The sequence below is a fragment of the Bufo gargarizans genome, chromosome 2 (assembly GCF_014858855.1).
Source record: "Bufo gargarizans isolate SCDJY-AF-19 chromosome 2, ASM1485885v1, whole genome shotgun sequence".
Taxonomy (NCBI): Eukaryota; Metazoa; Chordata; class Amphibia; order Anura; family Bufonidae; genus Bufo; species Bufo gargarizans.
The window spans coordinates 583,923,497-583,949,799 of record NC_058081.1 but is presented as its reverse complement, the minus strand read 5'-3'; the positions used below and the strand labels follow the sequence as shown (position 1 = coordinate 583,949,799).

The 26,303-nt window shown below is 44.6% G+C and overlaps 1 protein-coding gene across 1 annotated transcript in view; it reads left to right on the top strand.

The window, feature by feature from the left end:
- The first annotated feature begins 18,264 nt into the window (after positions 1-18,264).
- Positions 18,265-26,303, top strand: part of PLEKHN1 (pleckstrin homology domain containing N1) — a 49,990-nt gene continuing 41,951 nt past the window's right edge. Inside the window, 1 exon segment of the mRNA XM_044278234.1 lies at positions 18,265-18,446. Coding sequence (XP_044134169.1) covers positions 18,364-18,446 — 83 coding nt within the window. The 5' untranslated portion in view covers positions 18,265-18,363.

The window sequence follows — 26,303 nt, the reverse complement described above, 5'->3', positions numbered from 1 at the left end:
CTAACACAGATTTAGACAGATTTTTAATATTTGAGAGTAATGGGTCTTTTATGTATGTAGAAAATGTTTCAGATCTTTGAGTTCAGCTCATGCAAAATGGGAGCAAAACCGAAAGTGTTGCGTTTATATTTTTGGTCAGTGTATTTTTATCCACATTTTGTATTAGAGTTTTAGTACATTTGACAAAATTTGGCAATTTTTTTCACTAAATTTGGTGCATCTAGTTTTACTCAGATCTAGCAGACATCTCAGTGAGTAGAAGGGTGTGGCCTAAGATGCAACGCTTTGGACCAAAACTGCTGCAAAATTTTGGCACACGTTAACCAGTGGTGTGAAGTTAGACAACAGTGTCTAGCCATGAACCAAATTTTTCATCCAGCCTGAACCACTCTGATAAATTTGCTACTTCTTTAGACTAACTCATAGACTATTGTTGACCAAAACCACAAATTTAGGCCAGCAGTCTAACATGAACGGGGAGCTCCTGATTCTCTGCCGACAGATGATGCTGGGGGAGAGTGGGATTAGGTGTGCTTATTTACAATGGTCAATCCTTCTCCCAGAAAATAGCAGCTCTCTGCTAGAGAGATAGAGGTTGGCACATGTATAGAGAGATAGAGGTTGGCACATGTATAGAGAGATAGAGGTTGGCACAACAAGTTTGGCAAACAGACATTGAAGTTATATGCACACCGTTTACACTGTCTACAGATTTAGTAAATTGGCCCCTTTGTTCTCTTAGGACTGATATCTGTAGTGGCCAGTGCGAAAACTGGATGGTTTAATGATTTCTCATAAAATATAGACATTGACATGGAAAATTAAAACTAATTAAAAATTCTAAAAAAAAAATCTGCTTAACATATAAACTTGATTTAAACAATAGGTCATTTTCTTCATTCCCTCTAAGACACTTTGGCCGAACGGTGTTGGTGACAAAACCTTATTGTATACAACCCTTCTTTGTGCACACTTCTACCCTGGAGCCAATTCACAGATCTCTAGCTTGTGGGCAGTTTTCAAAAAGGTTCACTAGAAGGAATATGGTTTTTGCCCTATGTGACCTTATGCTCTCCTTGACACCTTCAAATGTCTGAGTGACTAATGCTTACTGGACACATGCCACCGTTCAAGATCCCCACTGGAGCAACAGCTTGAAAAACCTCACTCTTATTTCCCCCTCTTATGGCATAATGCACTCAATGCCTTATAATAAATGTAAAAAATATACACCATGTCTGAATTTACACCATGCCTGAGGTGGACTGTCAACATTCGGAGAATTTCCTGACATACATACCAACGTGCCCATAAACAAGAAGCTTCACAGACAACATGCCAATAGATTTGAAAGGAGTTTTCAATTTTTTTCCAAATAAACCCGAATTCAAGGGAGTTTTGGGCCTTCATGACCGAAGTAAAATTTCACTTTTTGGAATGCTGCATTCTAAATGTGATTATTTTTTTTTTTAGTATCTCAGTCTACACCAAAATTTGCTATATTTTTTCAGGACACATTGGGCTTTGTTATCTTTTGAAATTTTATGGATATAAATACATTTTTTTAAGTCTCATTCATGGGAAAATGGTCAGCATTGGAAGAAATAAGTAAATATGTCTGCATTGTATGGGAGGAGTATATGTGGTGGTTATAGCTTCCTAAGGCCATGCAGTGCCCGAAGGGCGCACCCTTTATTCCTTTGAGGTACATCCTGGTGTTTGGGCTCATGTCTGCTGGAATTTGGGGTGCCCTTGATGTTAGGCGTTGATCTGGGTGCAAAGTAGGAGAGCAGATGCAATGACTGGTGAATGGTGGAGTCAGTAACCAGGCCAGTTGGAATCAATAATGTAGTTCCTCTAAGAGAAGAATAGGAGTAGTAGTACATCCAACAATAACAAGGCACAGTAGCACTGCTAAGAACAGAGCATCTGCCATCTAAGGGATAAGTTGAGTAAACACTGGCAGGGGGATGTCCTAGATTTGGATGATGACGATTGTAAGGACCTTCTGTGTAGTTCAGGTCCCCCTTTGATTAGTGCTAGAGATAGGCTAGTCTAGGTTAAATTTATTCACAAGATATATTACACATCAAGCAGACTTCATGTGAGGGGTGCCTCGTGCTCAGCAGAATGTCCTAGATGCTGCATGGCTGCTGGCACAGTGCTACATATGTTTTGGGAGTGTCACGTCTTGCAACATTACTGGCAAAAGGTCCTTGAATTTATAGAGGCTCATCTAACTGCCCCTAGAATATTACACCCCAAAGTGTGTTTATTGGGCTTAGTGAATGATCTGTCACTGAGTGCAGCCCTTCACACCCTATTTAAGCTACTACTATATTGTGCTAAGACGACTATTTTGTTTAATTGGAAGCATCTGAAATAAAATACTCAAACTGCCTGGATTAGGGTAGGTAATGAGGAGCTCAATGTACAAACTTACCTATATGTCACATGGGTGTCCTGACAAGTTTGATAAGGTTTATGGCCCTTGGTTAGCTAGTCGTACCATTAATTTGGGTCTTTGTCATTATAGGCCTTTTTGGAACAATTTTCTTTTTCTTTTTCCTTTACTTCTTTCTCGCGGTTGCGCTTTCCTCCCCCCTTCCCATATTAATCCTCTCTTCCTTGTTCCATTCTTTTTCCTTAAGTTAGGGATCCTTTTTTTTAAAGTTCTCTATTTCTATCGATATTGTATGTAATAACACATTTATTCTTCGCCTGATGTATGCTCTTATTATTCTGTTGAACAAATGTTCCTTTAAAAACAAAACTCTCTAGCTGTGGTGTGGACCCAGATCCATCTCCTGGCAACCTAACAGGATGAGCCAAGCTTTTAAACATTAAAGGGGTTATCCGATATGATATGATAAAATATCCCCCTCATTTTATAGTTATCTGCTCTCTGGCACCCGCGTCGTTCCGGATCCCTGCACGGTCGCCGCTGCATATCCCCGTTGCTTGGATTAAAAAATTCAGTGAAAGGGGGGTGCAACCAATAGCAGGCTACAGTGGTCACCAGGAGGCTAGCCCCCGTTGTGGCCTGCTATTGGCTGCTTCCCCCGTCGGCAGATGTTTTGATCCAAGCATGGGTTGATGCCAAAGCGGCTGTGCAGGGATCCAGATCGTTGCGGGTGCTGGGGAGCAGGTAAGTATCATCCATACAAGGTGCCCAGGCATTGGGGGAGATATTTTAGATATCGGATAACCCCTTTAATTGTCCATACAATGCTACTAGGTACACAAATATAACAAATCACAACATTTAACTTTGCAATATAACATTACATTAGTTATGATGTCAGTTCAGAAGGGGATGTCAGTCCAGGGATGGCACTGCTGTAGCCAGACACTTCCTCTGCCAGTCAGGGTAAGGCCAGCTCCAGTAAGAAGGGGGCAAGGAGAGCAGGGCAGGCCGACAGGTGCTGGTAGTGGGAGACTCCATTATTAGGGGTACAGATAGGGCGATCTGTCACAAAGACTGGGATCATCGAACGGTGTGTTATCTTCCTGGCGCTCGAGTTTGACACATCGCGGATCGGGTTGATAGATTACTAGAAGGGGCTAGCATTTGGCAAAGACACAGCAGTCATGGTCCACATTGGAACCCATGATGAAGTTAGAGATAGGTGGAGCATCCTTAAAAATGATTTCAGGGACTTGGGGCGCAAGCTTAGGGCCAGTACCTCATAGGTAGTATTTTCTGAAATACTACCGGTACCACAAGCCACACCAGAAAAGCAGTGGGAGATTAGGGAGGTTAACAAGTGGCTCAAGATCTGGTGTAGAAAGGAGGGGTTTGGGTTCCAGGAGAACTGGGCTGACCTTTCTGTGGGCTACAGGCTCTATTGTAGGGATGGGCTGCACCTGAATGGGGAAGGTGCAGCTGTTTTGGGGGAGAAGATGGCTAGAAGGTTGTTTTTCAACTAGGGATAGATAGTGACCTGGAGCTCGGTAATAGAACTGTGGGGGGAATGGAAGGAGGGACTAGAACAGTTCATAAGGAAAGGTGTAGGGTCAAAATATACAAAAACCTCTTTATTGTATGTATACTAATGCCAGAAGCCTGACTAGTAAAACTGGTGAACTATTAACATACTGTTAACATACAGGGTTACAGTCTGTTTAGAAAGGATCATCAAAACCGAAGGGGGGGTGGGGGGGGGGGGGGTGTCTGCCTTTATGTAAAGTCCTAAAGCCCACACTCCAGGAAGATATAAGTGAGGGACATGAACATGTGGAGTCACTGTGGGTAGAAATACATGGAGGCAAAAATAATAATAAAATACTGGTAGAGGTTTGTTATAAGCCACGTAATATACCAGAGAAAATCTACTACTAAGGGAAATAGATGAGGCGGTGAATCCTAATGAGGTTGTTATTATGGGGTGGGGGGTCAACTACCCAAATATAGACTGGGAAACTGATACCTGTAGACCTCTTAAAGCAAACAGGTTCTTGGCAATAACCAAAGACAATTACCTTTCCCAACTGGTTCAGGATCCGACTAGAGGGACGGCCATACTGGACTAACCTGTCACTACCAGGGTCAACTGAAGCGATTCTCCACATATCTGTGGACGTTTCATGTGACCAGAGAATGCAAGGCATTTAAACAGGCAATCTGCTGGTCACAGATTGTCTGTGAATGGTTCTATATACCTCACCAGCACTTTGGATTGTTCTGACCTCCTGACTTTGGCTACTCCTTTTGACCCTAATTCTTGGATTCTGATTTGGCTTTTCTGCATCTCCTGGTTTAACCCTGGCTTTGATCTTGGACTTCTGAAAATACTTCTGGACTTGATCGCTCGTGTATGACCTTTTCTGATTTGGATTTATTGTTCTCTCTTGGTTTTGATCCGGTATGTCTGACTCTTAGTACTTTGATTCTAGGTTTTTCTCAGTATTTGTCACTTTGTTTATTGTTTTTTTCCATCTGTTTTTCCCTGGTATGTCCCAGAATGTAAATAAGCAGGGTACGTCAACCAGTTGTGGTCTGCCACTTAGGATGGTTGTGTAAATAGGAAGGGACAGAGGTGTGGGTGAAATTTAGGGTTCAGTTGTCCCCCCTGTGATATAACCAATACACCTGGCAGAGCAACAGATGTGCAGGTTTCGGGGACCATAGAATAATAACTTTCCAATTATTATTCAAAAGAGTGTTTCTTCAGGGAGGCCCAAAAACACCAAACTAAGAGAGGCCATTAGCCTAACTAACAAGGACAACGTCCTTGGGAATAAGAATGCAGTTACAAAATTGGATATTTTTAAAGTCATCTTAAACTATAATAGTTAGAGGTACAAATTGGAATAACAGGTTAATGAACAAGAAAAATGTCCATAAATAAAAATGTAAAGGGGGCAGTGAATGACAAAAAGAAAGCATTTAAATTGCTATAACAGGAAGGTAGTGAGGAAGCACTGAAAAACTATAAGGAAAAAAATATAATATGTAAAAGACAGATAAAAGCAGCCAAGCTGGAGACCGAGAGATTAATTGCCAAAGAGAGTAAACCAACCCTAAAATGTTTTTCAATTATATAAATGGTAAAAACCCATTGCACAGTGATGAGAGAGGAGTTGTAGAGCGAGATGAGGAGAAAGCAAAGCTATTAAAATCTTTTCTGCACTGTATTAATTGAGGAACATTAACTGACAGATGAAATGCAGTGTCAAAAAAAACTCCCCATTAAAAGTGCCCTGTCTGACCCAGGAAGAAGTGCAATTGCGTCTTTAAAATATCAAAATAGATTCAGGGACATCTCCACTATATACAATTTGCTCATTCAGCAACACTCCTCCAGTTCTCCTCCCTTTTGCTCGGCGTGGGAACGTGACTTAGGTGTCCAACTCACCCCCTCCCAATGGCAGAGAGCCTTCCTTCTGACTCACAAGGCGCTGATCCCCACGAAGGAGCAGGAAACCAACTACAAGGTCCTCTCCAGGTGGTATAGAGTGCCCGCTCTTCTCCACAAGTGGTTTCCGTCTGTGCCGGACAGATGCTGGAGATGCTCATCAGAGGAGGGCACCATGATTCATATCTGGTGGCACTGCTCTGTCTTGCGCCCTTTCTGGGACTCGGTGCATTCTATTGTGCGCAAAGTGACAGGGATTCCCATTCCCAATACCCCCGAATCCCTCTTGCTCTTCGCCTTTGACCTCACCATCCCAGCCTATAAGGCCTCCCTCTTGAAATATATGCTTCAAGCTGCCAAAACAGTCATTCCCCGCCACTGGAAGTCTCCCCCCCCCTGTTAATGGAGTGGTTTGAGGAAATTGCTCTCCACCAAAGGATGGAGGACCTAATCTGCGTTTCCCCACTGGACGTCGCCCGTTTTGTGAAGGCGTGGAGCCCATGGGAGACGTTTCGCACCTCCAGTGAGTATCGGGATGCACACTCGTAACCAGCGCTCGTGTCTGTTCCTTGCCCCTCCCCTTTTCCCTTTCTTCCTTGTGTATCTCCCCTGGTGTCTCCATTGTATGTCCCTTTCTCCAATTACTTTTCTTTACTGCATACGTCTTTGATTCAGGGGCGGATTCCCTGATATTATCTACTTTGGAAACTGATATTCGTTACTTTTGATTGATTTCCATATGCTGTATGTTCAGCTTTGCTTCAGTGCTTTTGTCTTATTTGCCTTGGAAAAAAAAAAATAACTCAATAAAATCTTGAATGAGAAAATATCAAAATAGACAAATCACCAGGTCCAGATGGCACCCCCCACCCGAATTCTAAGAGAATTAAGTAGTGTAATAGACTTGTAATATAACTTAATTTATGATATATAAGGACTCTATAATGACAGGGAGTGTTCCATGGAATTGGTGCTTAGCAAATGTGGTGTCAATATTCAAAAAGGGGTCAAAACAGAGATCAGAAACTATAGGCCGGTGAGATTAGCATCTGTTGTGGGTAAACTGTTTGAGGGTTTTCTAAGAGATGCTATTCTGGAATATTTCAATGAAAATAAGTGAATAACACCATATCAGCATGGTTTCATGAGGGATCGGTCATATAAAACTTAAAAATGTAATCAGTTTCTATGAAGAGGTAAGTTCTAGACTTGACAGCGGCGAATCAATGGATGTCGTATATCTGAACTTCTCCAAAGCATTTGACACTGTACCACATAAAAGGTTAGTATATAAAATGAGAATGCTCGGACTGGAAGAAAATGTCTGTATGTGGGTAAGTAACTGGCTCAGTACTAGACTACAGAGGGTGGTTATTAATGGTACACAGAATGGGTCACTGTCACTAGTGGAGTACCTCAGGGGTCAGTATTGGGCCCTATTCTCTTCAGGTAGCTGCTGCTAAAGCCAATAAGATAATGATTTTCAGAAATAAGATAATGGGTTGCATCAAAAGGGGAATAGATGCCCGTGATGAGAACATAGTCCTACCACTTTACAAATCGCTAGTCAGACCACACATGGAGTACTGTGTACAGTTCTGGGCTCCTGTGAACAAGGCAGACATAGCAGAGCTAGAGGGGGTCCAGAGGAGGGCAACTAAAGTAATAACTGGAATGGTTGGACTACAGTAAAAAAAATAAAGACGACTGAGGGGAGATCTAATAACTATGTATAAATATATCAACCAAATAATTGTGTCCAGCCTTAAGAAAGCTGACGGCGAAACGCGCGTCAGGGCGTGGTGGTGGTCTAACCTGAGGCTTGACACAATTATTTGGTTGCTACTATATAGATATCTGCTTATATACTTTGTATTATACTGTATCACTTATTTTTGCATGTTATTTGATCTGTACTATTTATAGCCATACCATTAGGCTGAGTGTATAATACTTATTTATGTACTCTTGAATCTGCACTTTATAGTACCTCCCTAAAAATACCTTTTGCACTTGCACTTTATTGCGTTTTTTTTCCTGCCGTGTGGTCACCACCACTGTGTTGGTGTTTTAACCTTTTTAATTTATTTGTGTATGCCAATCATGTCTGCAATATATGTTTAATAATAATTTGATACTATAACCATGATGGCTGTGTGATTATTGAACCACATATACTTCTATCGGTGTTCTTATCTGGTGACAGGCTACCTTTAAATGACCAGTAGACACTAATGATTGAGCAATTACTGTGCATCTGAAAATGGGAGCTATGGTTATAAATGTAGATACCATTAGGCCGCTTTCACTCAGTCAGTGATTTCCAACAATTCAATCATGTAGTCTATTATATCATGTAGTCTATTATAATAAAATGGATGATGTTGTTTAGAGTCATTATGTTATACTCATAGATGAAACACCTTCATGTCTTTCATACAAAATCACTAGTTACATGGGTTCCTATGTGAAAAGGACGCAGAGACCAATATCTTCTTGGCCTCTTCCCCTCCATGCGATGTTTTGGAGGAATCCGTCCCCTCACTCATGTGTGCGGTATGGAGCATATCAATTTTATTGTTGAATTCTGCATGATTGATTTGTTGTGATGTGGAGGAGAGCGAAGTTCCTCTAGTGGACTTATTGATTGGTGTGGCTTTATTTTTGACAACGATCAGTGATTTCCATCAGTGATTGGCTACATGCACACGACCGTATATCTGCAAAAAAAACGAATGCCATCAGTTTTTTTTGCGGATCCATAAAACGATTTGATTCGCATAAAAATTCGTTTGAATATTAGAATGTATTGGCTCCGATGAGCCAAAGTTATTACTTCACGAAGTGTGGGTAATAACTTTGTAAATTCATTTCTACTGTAAAAAAACTTTTGAACCAAACTCGGGAAAAGTTTTTTAGAAATTCATTTACAAAGTTATTGCCCGAAGTCTCGCGACACTTCGCAATGTAATAACTTCTGCTCATCAGAGCCGAAGTACAGTATTCAAATGAAGTTTTATGCGAATCGACTTTGGATGAAGAATCCGAAGTCGATTTGCTCATCCCTACTCACAATCACCGATAGAAACCACTGATAAAACACTGACTAGATACTGAATAGATACACTCTTGGCATTCTCTTGATGAGCTTCAAGAGGTAGTCACCTGAAATGGTTTTCACTTCACAGGTGTGCCCTGTCAGGTTTAATAAGTGGGATTTCTTGCCTTATAAATGGGGTTGGGACCATCAGTTGCGTTGTGGAGAAGGCAGGTGGATACACAGCTGATAGTCCTACTGAATAGACCAGGGGTGCATAACGTTTCCTGGTTGGGGGCCACATTGCCAGACTGAACCAAAGATGAGGACCGCAATTAAAATTTAAAGGTGTGTTAACAAATGAAATATTGTACTTATGGCATATTGCACACACATTATATACCATTAATGTCTAGTTACACTTCCAGGACTCCCATCTAATGGGAGAAATACATGAAAAATCCATGTGAGCAGCCACAAGACAGACATACATGTCTGTTACCAGATGGTTGGGGGCCGCACAGAATGGTATCAAGGGCCGCATGTGGCCCCCGGGCCGCAGGTTGTGCACCCCTGGAATAGACTGTTAGAATTTGTATTATGGCAAGAAAAAAGCAGCTAAGTAAAGAAAAACGAGTGGCCATCATTACTTTAAGAAATGAAGGTCAGTCAGTCCAAAAAATTGGGAAAACTTTGAAAGTGTCCACAAGTGCAGTCACAAAAACCATCAAGCGCTACAAAGAAACTGGCTCACATGTGGAATGCCCCAGGAAAGGAAGACCAAGAGTAACCTCTGCTGCGAGGATAAGTTCATCCGAGTCACCAGCCTCAGAAATCGCAGGTTAACAGCAGCTCAGATTAGAGACCAGGTCAATGCCACACAGAGTTCTAGCAGCAGACACATCTCTAGAACAACTGTTAAGAGGAGACTGTGTGAATCAGGCCTTCATGGTAGAATATCTGCTAGGAAACCACTGCTAAGGACAGGCAACAAGCAGAAGAGACTTGTTTGGGCTAAAGAACACAAGGAATGGACATTAGACCAGTGGAAATCTGTGCTTTGGTCTGATGAGTCCAAATTTGAGATCTTTGGTTCCAACCACCGTGTCTTTGTGCGACGCAGAAAAGGTGAATGGATGGACTCTACATGCCTGTTCCCACCGTGAAGCATGGAGGAGGAGGTGTGATGGTGTGGGGGTGCTTTGCTGGTGACACTGTTGGGGATTTATTCAAAATTGAAGGCATACTGAACCAGCATGGCTACCACAGCATCTTGCAGCGGCATGCTATTCCATCTGGTTTGCGTTTAGTTGGACCATCATTTATTTTTCAACAGGACAATGACCCCAAACACACCTTCAGGCTGTGTAAGGGCTATTTGACCATGAAGGAGAGTGATGGGGTGCTGCGCCAGATGACCTGGCCTCCACAGTCACCGGACCTGAACCTAATCGAGATGGTTTGGGGTGAGCTGGGTCGCAGAGTGAAGGCAAAAGGGCCAACAAGTGCTAAGCATCTCTGGGAACTCCTTCAAGACTGTTGGAAGACCATTTCAGGTGACTACCTCTTGAAGCTCATCCAGAGAGTGCCAAGAGTGCGCAAAGCAGTAATCAAAGCAAAAGGTGGCTACTTTGAGGAACCTAGAATATGACATATTTTCAGTTGTTTCACACTTTTTTGTTATGTAGATAATTCCACATGTGTTAATTCATAGTTTTGATGCCTTCAGTGTGAATCTACAATTTTCATAGTCTTTGAATGAGAGGGTGTGTCCAAACTTTTGGTCTGTTCTGTAAATCCGCCACCTAACGAGCAGCCGACTGTCGGGGAGGGCGGCTTCCTGGTCAGTCCGTATAAAACACGTCTTTAGGGCTGTATTCAGGGGTGCACCACCAATGAGGCCAGGTGAGGCCTCAGGCAGCGGCAGGTAGGGGCAAGAGGGGGGCAGCGGAAGGGCCATGGGCAATCAGCGCTTTCATTGTGGCAAAGGGGTTAGGTTAAGAAATTGGCATGGGGGAAGGGGAGCGCTGTTTTAGTTTTCGCCCTAGGCAGCACAAAGGCTAGGAACACTTCCTTCCTGACAATCGCCTGCTCGCTAGATAACGAGAACGCTGCTATTACATGCAACAATCTCCTCCACAGCATGGGGAGGAGCGATCGATATGCCATCACTTGTCCTCATGCTGTCTAGTTATTTGCCGGCAGCAGATCGGGATTAAACAGCACGATCTGCCACGGGCAAATCCTGATCTTTCAGCACGCTGAATTCCGTTCCGTTTTGTTGTGCACTGACTGGACACAAAACCGCTGCAAACTGCAGTTTTGTGTTCTTTCTGCGAAAGTGAAAAAGCCGGATCCAGCTCTAAAAACAATGTAAGTCGTATTTTTTGTTCATATGATGGCCGATTGGGGCAGAGCTGTGCGGTCAAAATCTGTCTCATTGGTCACAGACATGTGTGCATTTTATTTCAGGTTACTGCCTGTGCGGGCCGATTTCTAGGCCTCATGCACACGATCGTATGTATTTTGCAGTCCGCAAATAATGGATCCGCAAAAAATACAGATGACGTCCAGGTGCATTCTGTATTTTGCAGCACAGAACAGCTGGCCCCTAATACGAACATACAGTAACATACAGAAACGGAATGCAAATGGAATGAACATGGAGTGACTTCTTTTTTTTTTTTTTTTTTTTGTGGACGGACTCATTGAAATTAGTAGTTCCGCATACGATCCGCAAAAAAACCTGAACGGACACGGAAAGAAAATATGTTTGTGTGCATCAGTATTTGTCATAGACTACGAGTCACCTCATGGGCGCCGAATTCAGTTGCAGCAAAAACTGTTCATCACTTTTTTCAGGAGGGGACGGTGTATCAGTTGCCTTTTAAACATTTCCAAAAATAATTATAAAAGTCAATGTGCATTAAAGGGGTTGCATAAGATATAGAAAAGCCTCCAGAAACAGCGCCCCTTGTACATGGGCTGTGTCTGGTATTGCAGCTTAATTCTGGAACAGGGATGAGCTGCAATACCAGACACAGCCTGAGGAGAAGAGTGGCGCTGTTTCTTGGGCAAAAAAAAAGATCCTTTTTCAGTGTTGTAGATGTTTATACAGTTACACACAATTTATCATTTTTCATCTGAAACAATAATTACCATAGTCATGAGGAATATCTCTGCAGCTGCTACCGCTTGTTAGGGATCAGCTGGGTTCCAGCCGTTGGATCCTTCCCTTTAGGCCCTGTTCACAGTTGCATTTGAACGCCGGTAGCCTGATCGCGATAACTCCATAAATTAATTTGTACTGTAAAAAAACACTTCGTGAACTCGGGTTCGGTTCCAAATTAATTTATGAAGTTATTGCGTGAAGTCTTGCGAGACTTCGCAAAGCAATAACTTCGGCTCATCGGAGCCAATACATTCTAATACTGTACAGAACTCCTGCTCCGTACAGTATTAGGCTACTTCCACACTTGCGTTCGGAGCGGATCCGTCTGGTATTTGTACAGACGGATCCGCTCCTATAATGCAAACGATGGTATCCGTTCAGACGGAACCGTCTGCATTATATTTTACTAAAAAAGTACAATTTGTATTCAGACGGATCCGTCCAGACTTTACATTGAAAGTCAATGGGGGACGGATCCGTTTGAAAAATGCACCATATTGTGTCACCTTCGAATGGATCCGCCCCCATTGACTTCCATTGTAACTCTGGACGGATCCGTTTGCCTTCGCACGGCCAGGCGGACACCGGTGTCCGCCTGCTGAGCGGAGCGGAGGACAGACAGTGCCAGACTGATGCATTCTGAGCGGATCCGTATCCAATGCATTAGGGCTGGACGGATCCGTTCGGGGCCACTTGTGAGAGCCTTTAAACGGAACTCGCAAGCGGAGCCCTGAACGCTAGTGTGAAAGTAGCCTTAGAACGAAGTTTTATGCGAATGTGAGTTCGGATGTTTCATCAGAAGTCGATTCGCTCCTCCCTATTGATGACCTATCTTCAGGACAGCTTGTTCCTGTTCCAGTGTATACTACAGAGCCGCTGCATTGAAGTGAATGGAACGGCTTCTTGTAATCACACTGCTCACCGATGTGGTGTCGACGGCGAGCAGGTAAACAATGAAAGGAACGCTGCGCTCGCACAAAAAGCGGCCTTCTTTTCAACCAGCTGATCGGCAGCCGAACCCCCGCCAATCTGTTATTGGTGACCAGTGGCACGGAGCAGGTAAGCATGCTTTCCTCTGCAGGTCTGAACATATGGAGGGGGCCAGGCAGAAAACCCCCCTGAAGGTGAACAACCCCTTTATAGCTCTGTTCACAAGCCATGGCCCTAGTGTGAACAGAGCCTAAAAGGTGCATTTACACTGCGCAGATGAGCAGACCATTGTCGGCAAGGAAGTGTTCCTCCCCAACAATTGCCTGCTCGTTAGTGGAGGTGAAGAGTGGCATTTACATGCAGCGATCTCCTCCACAGTGTGAGGATGAGCGATCACTGCTGACAGCGCTCCTTCTCATACATTGTTTCTGGGCAGCAGATCACTGTCCACACAGCATGATCTGCTGCCCAGGAATGATGACTGAGGTTGTGTAAATCCAAACATGGCTAAGAGGATAACACTGCCAGTACGACCCCATGAGGACTGTCACTAATTAGCTGTCCCGCGGCTCCTGTATGCAGCAGTATATGATCACGGCATAGTACAGCAGGTTTGCTTTTCAGGAGTGTGGGAAAGCCTGGTGAAGAGGCGATCAATCCAATTTTTCCAATAGCTGGTTGACCAGCATTTATCAGAAAAAATTCAGAATTTGGCCAGTTTCACATGACAGTGTTCAGTCTGGGAAACGCGCTCTGTGTGATGGCCGCATTTTCCGGACTGAACTCTGCTCCTGTGACCCAAACCTACAGCATCATCATGATTTATAATGCTGTGAGTTTCTGCCCGACTGCGGGTCTACTGGACTGCATTCACATAAGGGTCCATTCACACGTCCGCAACTGTTTTGCTGTCCGCAAATTGCGGATCCACTAAACACGGACACCGGCCATGTGCTTTCTACATTTTGCGGACTGCACATGGCCGGCACTATGATAGAAATGCCTTTTCTTGTCTGTGGCTGCGGACAAGCTCTATATTTCCACGGAACAGAACTGCAGATGCGGACAGCACAAGGTTTGCTGTCCGCATCTTTTGCGGCCCCATTGAAAATGGATGGGTCCGCAAAATTGTGGAACAGATGCGGACCCATTTTGGGGACGTGTGAATGGACACGACAGTAGCCATTTTTGCGGTCTGCAAATTGTGCATACTGGCCATGTGCCTTCCACATTTTTCGAAACTGAATGTCCGTCCCATATGCCCATAATACGGACAAAAATAGGGCATGTTCTATTTTTTCATTGAAGTCTAGGGGTCCGTGAAAATCGTATAGCATCCGTGTTGCATCTGCTTTTTACTGACAGGTAATTAATTTTCAGCTGAGCAGCATCTGTGAAATATGGATGACACACGGAGGGTAAAAAACGGACCGCACACAGATGCTTCACGGATATCACACGGCCTGAATTTGTTACCGATATGATACTCCCTGCACTGCCATTTATGATGAGGAGCCCTCGTCATAAATTAAGCACATCCTCCAGCAGTTCGTGCGCGTGGAGTGAAATCCAGGTTTCCGACATCTTTTAATCCAACATCAAATGTTAGTCATTTTACCAGGCCTAAGGCTGGGTTCAGACCTGAGCGTTTTACAGTGCGTTCCTACGTGATGTAAAACGCTCAACAGGCAAGAACCAATGATTCCCTATGGAAATGGTTCTCACCTGAGCGTTTGACAGCGCGTACGATCGCAATGTAAAACGCCTGACGCCCCAAGAAGTACATGAGCTTCTTTGGGGCGTCTTGTCGCTCGTTCCCGTACATAGACTTTAGCGGGAACGCGCGACAATGGGTGTTCGCTTGTCTCTGTATGCGCGATTGCAAACGCCCGTACAATCGCGCATACAGAGCGCTCCATCGCGAACGCTCAGGTCTGAACCCAGCATAATGGCCCAGCCCTGGCAACACCTCAGTGGCGAGGACGAAGTAAAAAGCACCCAGGATACAGAATTCTGTCACCTGGGAATTGGAAAAGTAGCAAAAAGAGACCTTGGCCAAACTGGCTTTAGAAATGACCCCCAGTGCGTCTTACTGCTGGCATTTTCTTCTTCTTTTTCTTTCCCTATTGAGAAGTTGATGTCAAAACACCTGAAAACAAAAACAAAAGCAGCTGCAGCGAGCGGGGTGTTTGAAAAGCTAAAAAACAAAATAAAACCCAAACAAACAAAAGAAGACACCACCTAATGAACAACAAAGCCAGGAGCAAGAAGCGCCTCTGGTGCGTCCTCGTGTCCTGCATCTTCCAGGGCTTCAGCTAACATCTGGAGATGGCTTTTTAGGTCACTTTCTCATCTGCGCTTTTCCTTTCTGGTACTGAGATCCGTCAGAAGATCTCGATACCGGAGGAAAGCGCTTCAGTTTTGTCCCAATTTATTGTCAATGGGGACAAAACGGAGCGGAACGCAGTGCACCAGAATGCATTCCGTTCCGTTTGGCTGCGTTCTCATGCCGGACAGAAAAGCACTGCAAGCAGTGTTTTTCAGTGCATTGTGGGATGCGGAGCAAGACGGACCCGTCATGAAACACAATGTAAGTCAATGGTGACGGATCCGTTTTCTCGGACACACAAAACGGATCCGCCCCCCATTGACTTACAATGGTTTTAGTGCTGGATCCGTCTTGGCTATTTTAGAGATAACAAAACCGGATCCGTTCAGAACGGATGCAGACAGTTGTATTATCATTAGGGATGAGTGAATCGACTTAGGATGGTAAATCCGAAGTCAATTCGCTAAAAACTGTGTTTTAATACTGTACGGAGTTCCTGCTCCGTACAGTATTAGAATGTATTGGCTCCGATTAGAGATGAGCGAATTTCATATTTTGAAATTCGTTTAGAGGCATTCCGTTCTTCATTCCGTCATAATAGAAGTCTATGGGCTGTAAAATGGATCCGTCCCGTTTCCGTTATGTAGGGGAGTCCTTTTACCACCAGGGGGTGCTTTTACCACCAAACGAAGCGTGAAAGAATTTCATAACATGAAATTCGCTCGTCTCTAGCTCCGATGAGCGGAAGTTATTACTTCGTGAAGTCGTGCGAGACTTTGTGTAATAACTTTGGGAATTAATTATTACTGCAAAAAAAAAACTTGGTACCGAACTCCGGTTCAGTTCCATGGTTTTTTACAGTAATAATTAATTCCCAAAGTTATTACGCGAAGTTTCGCACGACTTCACGAAGTAATGACTTCCGCTCATCGGAGCAAACACATTCTAAGGCCTCATGCACACGAACATATTTTCTTTCCATGTCCATTCCATTTTTTTTGCAGACTGTATGTGGAACCATTCACTTCAATGGGTCCGCAATAAAAACGGAAGGTACTCCGTGTGCATTCCATTCCCGTATTTCCATTCCGCAAAAAAATAGAACATGTCCTATTATTGTCCGCATTAGGGTAGGACTGTTCTATTAGGGGCCAGCTGTTCTGTTCCGCAAAATACAGAATGCACACAGACGTCATCTGTATTTTTTGAGGATCCGTTTTTGCAAACTGCAAAATACATACGGTCGTGTGCATGAGGCCTAATACTGTACGGAGCGGGAACTCTGAACTGTATTACAACGCAGCTTTTTGCAAATCGACTTTGGATTAAGCATCCAAAGTCGATTCACTCATCCCTAATTATCATGACGGATCCAGCAAGAACGCAGATGTGAAAGTAGCCCTAGGTCCCTTTCACACAAGCGAGTTTTCCGCGCGGGTGTAATGCGTGACGTGAACGCATAGAGCCCGCACTGAACCGGACCCATTCATTTCAATGGGTCTGTGTACATGAGCGTTTTTTTCACACATCAGTTCTACGTTGCGTGAAAATCGCAGCATGTTCTATATTCCTGGCTCCATAGAAGTGAATGGGGCTGCGTGAAAAAACGCATTGCATCCGCAAGCAGGTGCAGGTGCGATGCGTTTTTCACTGATGGTTGCTAAGAGATGTTGTTTGTAAACCTTCAGTTCTTTATCACGTGTGTGAAAAACGCATCAAAACGCATTGCACCAGCTAAACGCAATCACAGACAAAACCGACTGAACTTGTGTACCTAATCCGTCACGCTTGTGTAAAACAGGCCTTCAGGTGTGGAAAAAAAAGTCCATGGAACGATGGGCGACGGATTATGCACGGCCATCGTCAGCTTTTTTTGGCATCTAAATTTGCGCAAAAATCTGATGTGAAAAGCGGCGGTGTAAATGGGCCTTTTTTTTTGTTCCTGATTATGCAAACGGAACCGTCTTGACTAAGGCTACTTTCACACTTGCGGCAGGACGGATACGACAGGCTGTTCACCCTGTCGGATCCGTTCTTCCGCTATTTCGCCATGCCGCCGCTCCGTCCCCATTGACTATAATGGGGACGGGGCGGCGCTCCGGCAGTTCGTGGTCAGAGGCCGCCGGACTAAAAAGTCGGACATGCAGGACTTTTAGTCCGGTGGCCTTTCACCGTGCACTGCCATACTGGGGACGGAGCGGCGGTCCAGTGAAATAGCGGAAGGATGGATCCGACAGGGTGAACAGCCTGTCGGATCCGTCCTGCCGCAAGTGTGAAAGTAGCCTAACATTGAAAGTCAATGGGGGACGGATCCGTTTTCAACTGCACCATATTGTGTCAGTGAAAACGGATCCGTCCCCATTGACTTACATTGTGTGTCAGGACGGATCCATTTGGCTCCGCATTGTCAGACGGACAGCAGAACGCTGCAGGCAGCCCCCAGAGCGCAATGGAGACTGAACGGAGGCAAACTGATGCATTCTGAGCGGATCCTTCTCCATTCAGAATGCATTAGGGCAAAACTGATCCGTTTTGGGGCTGCTTGTGAGAGCTCATGATGGATCTCACAGGTGGACCCAGAAACGCCAGTGGAAGAGACTCCTGAACATAAAGCGCCAGCCACACATTTATTTTGGAAAACACCAGTAAAAAATGCCATAAAACCAGGCAAACAGTTTTTATGGCATTTTATTTAGGGGACAAGACCACAGCTGTGCCCTCCATGCTGGGAGTTGTGGTTTGGCCACAGCCTGGAGCCCACCACCTGATGGCACCACGTGTGGTCAGCTTTAGTGGGCACCTTCTTCCTCCCAGCGGGCAGGACGCGGGGTAACTGGTGAGTCCCCTCCCCCACCATTCACACCTCGGTGTCAGTCCCAGGACAGTCGGCGGGTGTGTTGCCCGGGCAGGGCACGCCGCGGTGTGATTGCTCACAGGGTGACACCCACATTTACACCCGTGTGAGCGGAAGTGAGGATGAGGAGGGCGCAGTCCTCTGCCCTGCGCTCAGTGTGGATCAGGAGCGCCAGAGACTAGGATGGGGAACCTGAGCTGTGTCCCGCAGCCGCACCGCCCGCTGAGGTACTCCTTCTCCAGGAAGAACTCCGTGCAGGGCAAAGAGTGAGTCCATCTCCATGTCTGTCTGAGCCATGCTACATTGTGTGTTCATACCTGTCTGAGCCATGCGACACTGTATGTATATACCTGTCTGAGCCATGCTACACTGTATGTCCATGTCTGTCTGAGCCATGCTACACTGTATGTCCATGTCTGTCTGAGCCATGCTACACTGTATGTCCATGTCTGTCTGAGCCATGCTACACTGTATGTCCATGTCTGTCTGAGCCATGCTACACTGTATGTCCATGTCTGTCTGAGCCATGCTACACTGTATGTCCATGTCTGTCTGAGCCATGCTACACTGTATGTCCATGTCTGTCTGAGCCATGCTACACTGTATGTCCATGTCTGTCTGAGCCATGCTACACTGTATGTCCATGTCTGAGCCATGCTACACTGTATGTATATACCTGTCTGAGCCATGCTACACTGTATGTCCATGTCTGTCTGAGCCATGCTACACTGTATGTCCATGTCTGTCTGAGCCATGCTACACTGTATGTCCATGTCTGTCTGAGCCATGCTACACTGTATGTCCATGTCTGAGCCATGCTACACTGTATGTCCATGTCTGTCTGAGCCATGCTACACTGTATGTCCATGTCTGTCTGAGCCATGCTACACTGTATGTCCATGTCTGTCTGAGCCATGCTACACTGTATGTCCATGTCTGTCTGAGCCATGCTACACTGTATGTCCATGTCTGTCTGAGCCATGCTACATTGTATGTTCATACCTGTCTGACCCATGCTACATTGTATGTTCATACCTGTCTGATATGATCACATGCTGCGTTATCTGTTCCTGCTTATTTTCTGTATGATTGCATGCTATGCAGACATATCACTATCCCTCTGTTACTTCACCTCTGTGATCACATACAGTTTTCATATTACTATTCCTCGGTCTACATGCAATCTCCATGTCATACCTGTGTTAGATTGCACATGCCATCAAAACATACCTAAACTTGTGTGTGTGTGTGTGTGTGTGTGTGTGTGTATATATATATATATATATATATATATATATATATATATATACACACACATCTTTTGTGTAGTAGTGAGCAGAGTTCTGACTGGGTTCCTCCCTGTTCCTCTCGCTGGGCTATAGATTATCCAGTCTGTCACATTATAGGGCGGTGGTATTTGCTGGAATCATTAGAGGGAGTTTTAATATTTTTAGGTTTGATTGTGACGTGTATTTGACAATCTGATGATCCGGACCATTGAATGTGAATTAGTCCAGATTGTACAATCTTATTCTTTGTTATAATGAATCTTTTATTTATGGGACACTTATTTGGAAGCGATTGTGCGCAGAAACAAACCTTTTGGGGGTTCTATAGATTGGATGCTGTGCTTACACTCGATCCAAAATCTCACACGTCTGATCACATAGCGCACAGAGAATGTGGCGCGGATCATCCAGATTTAAGAATTCCTGGGTATGGAGGGGAATATAATCCCTGCGGTCAGGTTACAGTCTGCTGAAAAATATCATCATGATATAATGGACTTTCTAGAAGAGCAGCGACGGCCGCTGTTAAGGCTACTTTCACACTGGCGTTTTGGCTTTCAGTTTGTGAGATCCGTTCAGGGCTCTCACACGCGGTCCAAAACGGATCAGTTTTTGCCCTAATCCATCCTGAATGGAAAAGGATCCGCTCAGAATGCATCAGTTTTCCTCTGTTAAATCTCTCCATTATGCTCTGGAGGCTGACACCAAAGCGCTGCTTGCAGCGTTTTGCTGTCCGCCTGACAAAGCGGATCCAAACGTCCTGACACACAATGTAAGTCAATGGGGACGGATCCGTTTTCTCTGACACAATAGAAAACTGATCCGTCCCCCATTGACTTTAAATGGTGTTCATGACGGATCCATCATGGCTATAGAAAACATAATACAACCGGATCCGTTCATGATGGATGTATGCGGTTTTATTATTGTAATGGAAGAGTTTTTGCAGATCCATGATGCATCCGCACAAAACGCTAGTGTGAAAGTAGCCTAAGCTGCTGCCCATGACAAGTGAACGCGTCTATTGTGGAAGCGAGGAGAAGTTGTGGGAAAGTTTGTGGAGTCAGTTGGAAGTGCGGTTAAAGGGATTTGGAAGTTCGTTTCTTTGTATTAGGTCTATTTGCATATCTATTGTATCTTTTGGAGGGGTGCGGGGAGAGAACAGACCAGATAGTTCAGTTTGTGGATTGCAGAAAAAAAACTTGTGACACTTTCACACGAGCGAGTTTTCCGCGTGGATGCAATGCATGAAGTGAACGCGTTGCACCCGCACTGAATCCTGACCCATTCATTTCAATGGGTCTGTGTACATGAGCGTTTTTTTTCACATATCAGTTCTGTGTTGCGTGAAAAACGCAGCATGTTCTATTTTCTGCGTTTTTCACGCAGCCCTGGCCCCATAGAAGTGAATGGGGCTTCAGTGAAAAACGCATTGCATCCGGAAGCAAGTGCAGATGCGATGCGTTTTTTATTGATGGTTGTTAGGACATGTTGTTTGTAAACCTTTTAGTTTTTTTATCATGTGCGTGAAAAACGCATTGGACTCACGCGGGAAAAACTGAACGCTATCGCAGACAAAACTGACTGAACTTGCTTTCAAAATGGCGCGAGTTTCACTGAACGCATCCAGACCTAATCCGTCACTCGTGTGAAAGAGGTTTAAGGCTTTGTGCACACAATTGTATCCGCCTTGTAGACCACAAATCACACATCCACAAAATACGTATGCGGTCCTTGTTGCATCCCCATTGTACTGACTCGGTCCATGTTTGGCTACTTTTCACATCTGCGCTTTTGCGGTCCGGTTTTGAGATCCGGCATGGCATTCATTCTAATAATACAACTGGCCGCATCAGCTCATAATTGATCTATACCAGTGTATTACTGTACTGTGCCGGCAGCAGGGAGCGCACGGCGTCATAGCAACCAGTGACGCCGTGCGTTCCTGCTCTCAGGAGGGATCCAGGCCGCGGTTCCACGGCCCGCACACGGCCGAGAAACACGGCCGTGTGCATGAGGCCAAACCGGAACAGAATGCATTCTGGTGCCCTCCGTACCGGTTTGACCAGTTTTGTCCCCAATGGGGACAAAACTGAAGCGTTTCCCTCTGGTTTTGAGAGCCTGTGCCGGATCTCGAAACCGGACAGCCCAACACAGATGTGAAAGTAGCCTTACATCCGTATTTTTTGCAGACCCATTGACTTTAATGTGTCTGCATTTTGCGGACAAGTATAGGACATATTCTATCTTCTGACATACGGATGCACAAAGCGCATATTTTCGATTTTCAAAAAGATAGAACATAACATGGCCAGAAAATGTGGACCACGGATCCATTAGAAACAACTGGTCCAGAAATAAAATACAGACAGCTCACGGGCTGCAAAACGGATACGGTAGTGTGCTTGAGGCCTTAGGAGGAGGATGCTCATACATGTTGTTTGTTTGTTTTGTTTTTTGGGGCAGATTCCCTTGTTCCCAAAGGGATCTGGCAAGGATCTTGTATGTCTATTTACCGGCAGACCCCATTGGATGTCTGTTCTTGATGATCAGGGGGTTTGGGGCCTAGATCACTGCTGGAGATGTCTTCTCAGCCCTCCTCACTCAGACATAACATGTAAGTTTGCCTGAGTTGAACATGTGTTCATATATTTGGGGAGGGATTACGAGAACTGCCAGCTAAAGAGTTTTTCAGATGCCAGTTCTGCGCCATGAAGTAGATGCCACTTAATACTTTAAGAGGCTCAGTAAGAGTCTACAAGATATTAAAGTGTAACTGCTTCTCTTCTTCCCATCTGTGTGTTCTGGGAACCCAAGCCAATGGAAGGTGGTTATGTGTAGAAAACGTCTTCTGGCCATGTAATCCAGATCTCTCAGGATGTGTAAGGAACGTCACATGTCTTATGTGACGTTCCTTACACCCTTGAGGGATCTTTTGGCAGCTTTTTGATCTTTCTGGGAAGAAGAGTTGAAGGCATCACCAAAATGAACTATGAGATGCTTTATGTGGAGCACAGAAGTTAAGAACAGCATCATTTTGTCGCTCTGGCCTTTCTTGAGAGCGGCCTGTGTGCCGGTACATTGCTGTTTTTGGCTTATATGTCCCAAAATGAAGCAGCTTATACTTCATTTGACGATGCCTTGGAGTCTTCTGACGAGTTTTATTTCTTGGTTAGATTTAGGTGGAGCCCACCAGAAATTAACCTGGTACACCCGTTACTTGTTTGGATATAGCATTTTGCTCTTGTGTATGTTGGACACCATTGCGTACGTGTCACAAAGCATCTTGGGTTCATGCCACACAATGACCCTGGGCATCAGCCTGCAATATAGAACTTACCGGGCAGACCAAGCGCCCGGGCTCCAGTTCTATCTTCTGGGTGGATCGGTGACCGCTCGTGACCCCTGCAGCCAATCATTTGCCTCTTCCTACTGAAACCTGACAACCCCTTTAAGGTCCCCTGACACTTTATGGAATTTTCCACTGAACCCACCCAGAACTGCTGGTTCTAGCAACAATCTAATATGGGTAACTCCTAAATGATGCCGGGGAGAAGCAGATCTGGCAAACTGGATATATATATTTTTTATTTTATTTTTTCACCAGATCCTTTTGTTCTCTCGTTGACAACACGCCCGAATCCAATGTATATGTGGGAATCTGAAGAGAGAGCTGTTGGCTGAATGATCATTTAGTCACCGGCTATTGAATGTGTATGGCAAGCTTTAAAGGGAACATGTCATCAGAAAATGATTAGTTTAAATAACATTTTTATGTAAAACTTTTTTTTTTTCTTAGACATTTTGGTGCTTTTTATTTTTCTGCATCACTATCTATATTTAAAATGTATAAAATCCTGCAATTTGCACACTGACCAATAGGCCTAATAGGGCATGATTTCCTGTTCTGTACAGGGAACTTCAGTAGCTATTATCACAAGCAGAATTACAATAACAAGTAACACCTCTATATGGATAACACAGGATCCATCATTGACAATAAGTGATATCACAGCTTATCTGCTCCCTCCTGACATCTGCACAGGTCACAGAACATGTCTAGAAAACTCTCCCATAGAAGTCAGGGAGGTTCCTTCCTGTCCATTGTGCTTATGGCCCATGTGGTCACTCTCAAAAGACACACAGCCTTAAAGGGGTTGTCTCGCCTCGCTATATTAAGCTCCGTTGCTGCTCTTGGGGCCTTCCTTCCCTGCTTGCTGGGCTGGCAGAGCTGAGCACTGATGAGGTGGCTGGAGCCAGGAGTAACTGCGCATGCGCAAGAATATGTACACGCTCGCTACTGTAATACCTGGCCAACAGAGCTGCCGATAGTGTTTCTGCCTGCGCGGCCTGAAAACATTACAGAGGTGGCCGTAACCCCTAGAAGCGAGCATGAAATTTGGGGCTGTTTGAAGGAGAAGACGGTGACAGAGGTATCATTGAAAAATGAACTACATGGAAGAAAGGATCCTAGGACTACAAGGAACTGATTAACTGTTGATTACTGAGATGAGACAGCCCCTTTAACATATTTTAGGCCTAGTAGCTCATGCACGCGACAACTCTGTATCTGTAGCCGAACAGTCCTATTGTCCAAAATGGTGACAATAAGGCCACAAAGCGCGGACTGGAATAGGACAGGTTATATATATATATAATAATTTTTTTTGTGGGGCCACGGAACGGAGCAACTGCTGCGGACAGTACATGGAGTGCTGTCCGCATCTTTTGCGGCCCCATTGAAGTGAAGCCAAAAATGAGGCCTAATAAGACAAGGAAATGGAATGCACACGGAGTAACTTCCGTTTTTTGCGGACCCATTGAAATGATTGGTTCAGCATACAGTCTGCAAAAAAATAAAAAAACGGACACTGAAAAAAAAAATAAGTTTGTGTACAGGAGTCCTTCTACTACAGACATTTTTTGATATTGATGGTAATATAGAAAAAAAATGCCAAAAATTATAAAAAAATATATTTAACCTAAAAAAAAGTGATTTAAACAATAGGTAATTTTCACGTTCCCTAACTATATGGAATTGTCGTGGATTATGACGTTTCCCGCTTCCGTCTCCCTGTGGACGTTGGCCTGTGTGACTCGGGGATGGCGCAGTGTCACGCTTTGGAAGTGTAATTATCTTATAAATGTAATTAATGATGACTGGTTTTACGCAGAGGTTAATTTGATGTCGTTTAAAGGGTTACTGAACTTTAACCCCCTCCTTCCTGCAGAAATGATAATGCATTTACCACACCAACAGTTTATAATTAGGTTTCAAGCAGTTAGAATACATGGACAATTAGGCCCCAGGGGTCGTCCCATCCCCCAACCCCACTACGTTACTGTAGACAAAATGACTTGTCTTAATTGCATTTCACTGCCTCAATGTAATACAATCACGTGTTCTCATGTGGCATGAAGGATTCAGACAGATAAAAGATTTCCTGTCAGTCCTTCTGATCGTTGATTAGATAAATAAAAAGTTGACTTAAAATAAAAATTCCATAACATTATAATTTTTTTAAATGGCGCCCCACGTTTAAAGAGGACCTGCCCCCTCTCCTGACCTGTCTGTTTTAGCAACTACTTGCACCCTCATATAATATGAATTCTGGAGCATCAATTCTTATGGCTCTATGATGTGCCATTCCTTTATTATTCCTGCTAGAAGTTATGAATGAATTGCCAGTTGGGGGTTGTCCCTGCACAGTATGACACTATACAATCAGTGCTTCTGATGTCAGACTTTGCAGGGACACACCCCGAACTGGTAACGCCCTTCTGGACCTTCACTGCAAACTGCGAGTAATTCATTCACAACTTCTAGCAAGAATAATAGAGGAATGGTACAATACAGAGTGATAAGAATAGATGGTCCAGCTAGTTACTAATAGACTGTTCAGGAGAGGTGACAGGTCCTCTTTGGACTTGACACTGCCATTGATGGTCTCTGCACTGTATCCTTTCATAAGAGATAAGATTCTGCTGATATCTGTCAGAATCCATCTTGATTTAACCCTGCAGTAGATAAGTGGCTGGACCTCTTGGCTCTGATCAGCATCTGTTTTCTCCTTTGAACAGGAACCTGTCACAAATGCAGTCCTATCTACAGACAGCATATCATAGAGCAGGAGGAGCTGAGCAGATTAATATATTTTTTTATGGGATGACATACAGTAGGACTTGTAATTTATTTGTCGAAAATCTCTGCTCATTCTGGATGTAGGCGTCCACCTACTTGTGATTGACATTTGTATGGGGGAAAGGCTGCCAGTCACTCATTAGTACTGCCCACTGGACTCCTACAACAGGAATGAGCAGAGATTTAGGGTACTTTCACACTTGCGGCAGGACGGATCCGGCAGGCTGGTCTCCCTGTCGGATCCACCCTTCCGCTGTTTTGCCGCATCGCCGGACCGCCGCTCCTTCCCCATTGACTATAATGGGGACGGGGGCAGAGCTCCGGCGCAGCGCAGCGAAAGCCGCCGGACTAAAAAGTCGGACATGCAGGACTTTAGTCCGGCGGCTTTCGCCGTGCTGTGCTGGAGCTCAGCCACCGCCCCCATTATAGTCAATGGGGAAGGAGCGGCGGTCCGGCGATGCGGCAAAACAGCAGAAGGGTGGATCCGACAGGGAGACCAGCCTGCCAGATCCGTCCTGCCGCAAGTGTAAAAGTAGCCTTAGATGAATTCATTACAGGTCATGATAAATCTTTTCCTATAAAACTACACATCAATCTGCTCAGCTCGTCCTGCTCTATAACATGCTGCCTAAATCTCAGACTGCATGTTCAATGTGACAGGTTCCCTTTGAATGTAAACCCTCCACCTCCAG